Raw genomic sequence first — 4945 nt, forward strand, 5'->3', positions numbered from 1 at the left:
ACCTAGTCGATAGGATTGGTGTTGACAATTGACCATGACCTGAGTCATAATAGGAGTGTTGATTAGAGGGACTACTTACAGAGAAATTTTCTGAAAAGTTCATTGAACCCCTTGTAATTTTTTTTAGAACATGTGGTATAGCTTTGCACCTCACGTATTTGTGACTTGACTTATCACTTAGGATCAAATAATAAAAAATCATTTAATAAAAATATATTGATCTAATGCATTTGGTAACTAGACTGGTAAATGATCCTCGAGGGTCAAACTCATAAGGTGTAATTATATTTTAGAAAAAAACTATGTAAAGCATACAATGACATTAAGTTCTTATGTGAGATAAACCCATTCAAGTTTCTCATTGGGCTCTGCTTATTCTCTTACTCTTGAACTCTCATCCTTCTGTCTGACTAGAATAGTTCGAAGATCATATCATATCTGTAGTGGTCCTCATTGAGAAGAAAACGAAGATATATAAAATGCCAAATTCCATGGATATGTCTAGAGGTCAAGCATTTCTGATCGTTATTAAACTATTGTGATGATCGATATTAAATTATTGTGATGAATTTGAAATCATTAATACAACCAAAACATATATCTTCAGAAGGGTAATGAATTTCCAAATAATTAAAATTCAATGACTCATTAAGCCTCATGGCATTTCATCTAAATAAATAAAGTATACAGATCATGGCGGATTTGAGTAATCTCTCCAATCAATCTATTGGTCGAAGGCTATAATTCCAAATATACGGAAGATATTATACAATATATCACAGCAAATGATGTCAACCCTACAAAAAACCTTAAATAGGACTTAAATGTTAGGGGAAATCAATGAATTGTAACTGAGGGGATGCTGTGAGAGATTTATTTGATTCACTAATATTGCAGTGCAGTTTAGTTTAGTCAAGTGAAATGTGATAATCATGCGGAAACAAGAAATCCGAATCAATGTCTTCCCATACAAACCTCAACACATTATGAAAATGACATTTAGGAAATAACAATGATTCCTGCCATATTGTCGAGATCTAATGCACGTATAGCTTCCTTGAATCACACAAAAGTGATTGTAGCGTATCAAAATAAGTTTGGTATACAATGTGCAAATAAACTCAAATTTCCTGGCTGTAATCTCAAGAGCTTCACACAAGAACAAACATTTTCATGCAAATTTTGTTCGGTCAATGTAGAAAAAATATTTATTCTTGAATACTGACGAGGTGCTAGCAGTAACCAATCTTAAATTCATCAGATAATACAAACATCTCTGTACTGAATGATTTGATTCGAGAGCCTAAACTTTAGCCGAGCAATAATAAGACACTATATATATATAAACATCGAATCGTAAATCACAAAATCTATAAGTATCTTGAAAACAACTTCATCACACTAATTTTCTCAAAATCCTAATATCCGCACACTTTGCTCTACCTCCTATTTTTAGAGTTTTCCTTCTTCCAAATCATGCCAATGAAGGTTTTCTCCCTCGCTCCTCACGTCCCGGAGTTGACCGTTAGGGTCTCTCTCTCTCTCTCTCTCTCTCTCTCTCTCTCTCTCTCTCTCTCTCTCTCTCTCTCTCTCTGCCTCTCTCTCCCTCTCCAACTCTCTCGATCTCTTTCTCTTCCTCACCAAATCTCTCTCTATCTCTCTCTGCCTCTCTCCCTCTCCAACTCTCTCGATCTCTCTCTCTTCCGCACCAAATCTCTCTCTGCCTCTCTCTCTCTCCCACTCCCTCTCTCTCTCTGCCTCTGTCTCTCACCCACTCCCTCTCCCTGCCTCTCTCCCACTCCCTCTCCAACTCTCTCCCTTTGTCCCTCTCTCTCTCTCTATCTCTCCCTCCCTCCCTCTTTCTCTTTCTGGCCCTCATAATCTATCTATCTATCCCCCTCTCTCTATCTCCCTCTCGCAGTCTCTCTCCCTCCGTCTATCTCTCATATCTGTCTGCCATCTGTCTCTCTTTCCATATATCTCTCTCCCACCCTGTCTCTATCTATCTATCTCTCTCTCCTCATCTGTCTGCCCATCTGTCTCTCTTTCCATACATCTCTCTTCCACCCTGTCTCTATCTGTCTATCTCTCTTCCCATATCTCTCTCTCTCTCTCTCCCACCCTGTCTCTCTCTATCCATCTCTCTCTCTCCTCATCTGTTTGTCCATCTGTCTCTCTTTCCATACATCTCTCTCCCAGACACCCACTGTCTCTATCTATCTGTCTATCTCTCTCCTCATCTGTCTTCCCCTCCGTTCTCTCTCCATATCTCTCTCTCCCTATCTACCCATCTGTCTCTCTTTCCATACATTTCTCTTCCACCCTGTCTCTATCTATCTATCTCTCTTCCCATATCTCTCTCCCTCTCTCTCTCCCACCCTGTCTCTCTCTCATCTGTTTGTCCATCTGTCTATCTCTCTCCTCATCTGTCTTCCCCTCCGTTCTCTCTCCATATCTCTCTCTCCCTATCTGCCCATCTGTCTATATTTCCATCTCTCTCTCTCTCCCTCTGTCCGTCCGTCCGAAAGAAATTCCATCCATCTCTCTCTCTCTCTCTCTCTCTCTCTCTCTCTCTCTCTCTCTCTCTCTCTCTCTCTCTCTCTCTCTCTATGTTTGTCAAAAAAAAAAGAACGGAGGACGAGGAGACAGACCTTGGAAGAGGCATCGGCGGTTCGCATGGAGCCAGCCCTCGTGCCGGGGGTGCTCGCGAAGCTGCTCCGCGCCAACGCCGACGACGAGCCTCAAACTCCAGCCCGGCGCGCAGCCTCCTCCGAGCCCCAGCCAGCCCTGCTACAAGTCACAGGCATCATTCCCACCGTGGCCGGCCCAGGCCTGTTCCCAGACAGAGGATTCTACCTCAAAGTCTCCGACTCCTCCCACGCCATCTACGCCGTCCTCCCCCAAGAACACGACGACCTCGTCCTCAGCAACAAGCTCCAGCTCGGCCAGTTCATCCAAATCTCCCGCCTCGACCTCTCCTCCCCCTTGCCCCTCCTCCAAGGCATCCGCCCCCTCCCCGGCCGCCGCCCCTGCCTCGCCAGCCCTTCCCACAGTCAAACGACCCTCTCCCGAAGACATACCTTCGACTCCGCCGCCTCTCGATCGCTGCGGGAGATGGCGTTGCGCGCCGGCGAAGACAGCGAGGACTCCGACGGCCCGACCCCTTCCCGATCGTTGCGGAGGAGCTGGGCTCGCCCGTCGGTTTCCACCGCGCTGGAGACTGGCTGTCTTGCTGGAGAAGGCAGCGCGCTGCCTTCGTCGCTTCCCTCGAGCTTGATCAAGGCCGGGAAGGTGACTAAATCTTCAACAGTTTTTTGGATCGGGAAGGTGAATGAATCTTCAACTGATTCTTGTCGTTGCAGGCAGCGATCAAGCACAGAGATCTGGCGATCTTCGCCGCCGTGGAGGCTCTCCAAGAAGCATCGGCTTCGCAGCGAGCGATCCGCCTCCTGGTGTGAGTAATCGCTGTCCTTATGATCAGAAATCGCGTCGATTTTCTGAGAAGAATCGGTTTCAGGCGGTTTCCAGAGCTCCAGCAGCAACAGAGCGAGCGCGGATCGATCCACGGCATCCACGATTTCCTGGAGTTCCTGGACGAAATTCAAGCAGAGAAATCCGCGAAGGCGAAAACCTCATCGAGAAACTCGAATTCAGCGGCGTCGGATCGCAGGAAACACGCGATCTCGTGGATAACCGCAGCGCTAGCATCGGGAGACTCACCGCCGATGAATTCCGCCGCGGATTCGGAGATCGCGGCGAGGATCTGGAGCTCTTTCGCGCGGTCCAAGCATCGGATGAACGGCGATCTCTGGATGAATGGCGCCGGATCGATCGCCGCCGCAGATCTCGCCGGATCGCTCCACGCGGAATGCAACCGCTGGTTCTTGAGCTACATTGAGAAGTTCCTCGACGGAGTTCTGAGCGAGACCGAATCGATCGCCTCGGAGAACCAGATCGCCGCGCTGCTGCTGCAGATCAAGAAGGTGGAGGATTGGCTGGAGAAGATGGCCATGGCGGAACCGTCGCCCCTTCGAGAAGCTTCCAGAGAGAAATGGGAAGCTCGGGAGAGAGTCAGGAGGAAAATATATAGCGTCCTCTTGAAGCACGTAGACCGGGCGGCCTCCGCCTTGGAGTCCATCACAGAAGAGCTGGAGTAGGTTAAGCTAAACTCACGACCGCGAGAGCACGGATTACACGAGTCCAGCTGGCCCCTCTTAGCCCTCCACGTCGGTATTTTTGTTCAAGGCGCCCCAGAGGCGTCCGAATTTTCTCCAGGTGAGTCCTCCTTTCCCTGAATTAATTTATAATTAAATGTTTGGAAATAGCAACGCAGGAAAGAAGCCAATTAGAGAGAGATGAAGATGGAGGAGAGAGAAGTGTCTGAGAGATAGAGAGAGATGAAGATGGAGGAGAGAGAAGTGTCTGAGAGATAGAGAGAGATGAAGATGGAGGAGAGAGAAGTGTCTGAGAGATAGAGAGAGATAGTGAGAGAGATCGACAGGGAAATGGAGGAGATAGATATAAGTGAGAGCTATGGAGAGTGGAGAGAGAAACAGGGGGATGTGGAGGAGAGAACAAGAGAGAGGGCAGATATAGAGAGAGTTTGAGATACCTGTGTAGGAAGAACAGAGAGAGAGATACAGAGTTTAGGTGTGAGATGTAAGGAGGGAGAGAGATGTAAGAAGAGAGAGATGGACAAGAGATAGAGATACAGGTGGGAGACAGAGACATGGACAGAGAGAGAAGAAAGAGTGAGATAGAGGAGAGAGAGGGAAATAGAGATTGGGATGGAGAGAGAGATATCCAGGGAGGGAGGGGAAGAGAGAGATATGGGTGAAGTGAAGAAAGAGAGAGAGCGAGTAATTTAAGAAATTTCCATTCAAGAAATTTAAAGAGAAAGAAATTTCAGTTATCTCCCTCTGCTAACGAAACGCATTTAAATTTT

The 4945-nt window shown here is 47.0% G+C and overlaps 1 protein-coding gene across 1 annotated transcript; it reads left to right on the forward strand.

Annotated features, from left to right (window-relative positions):
* Positions 1-1881: 1881 nt before the first annotated feature.
* On the forward strand, positions 1882-4157 carry LOC144707166 (uncharacterized). Its single transcript, XM_078580282.1, has 3 exons — positions 1882-3291; positions 3363-3454; positions 3518-4157. The coding sequence occupies exons 1-3, from the start codon at positions 2677-2679 to the stop codon at positions 4155-4157; spliced, it is 1347 nt and encodes a 448-aa protein (XP_078436408.1). The 5' UTR covers positions 1882-2676.
* The last annotated feature ends 788 nt before the right edge of the window (positions 4158-4945 follow it).

The sequence above is a fragment of the Wolffia australiana genome, chromosome 8 (genome assembly GCF_029677425.1).
Source record: "Wolffia australiana isolate 7733 chromosome 8, ASM2967742v1".
NCBI lineage: Eukaryota > Viridiplantae > Streptophyta > Magnoliopsida > Alismatales > Araceae > Wolffia > Wolffia australiana.

Excerpts from the sequence above, each read along its gene's own strand:
- LOC144707166 (XM_078580282.1), top strand. The coding sequence starts at position 2,677 with ATGGAGCCAGCCCTCGTGCCGGGGGTGCTCGCGAAGCTGCTCCGCGCC. Across the intron at positions 3,292-3,362 it reads GCTTGATCAAGGCCGGGAAG|GCAGCGATCAAGCACAGAGA; the intron begins GTGACTAAATCT and ends TTGTCGTTGCAG. Across the intron at positions 3,455-3,517 it reads CGAGCGATCCGCCTCCTGGT|GCGGTTTCCAGAGCTCCAGC; the intron begins GTGAGTAATCGC and ends AATCGGTTTCAG.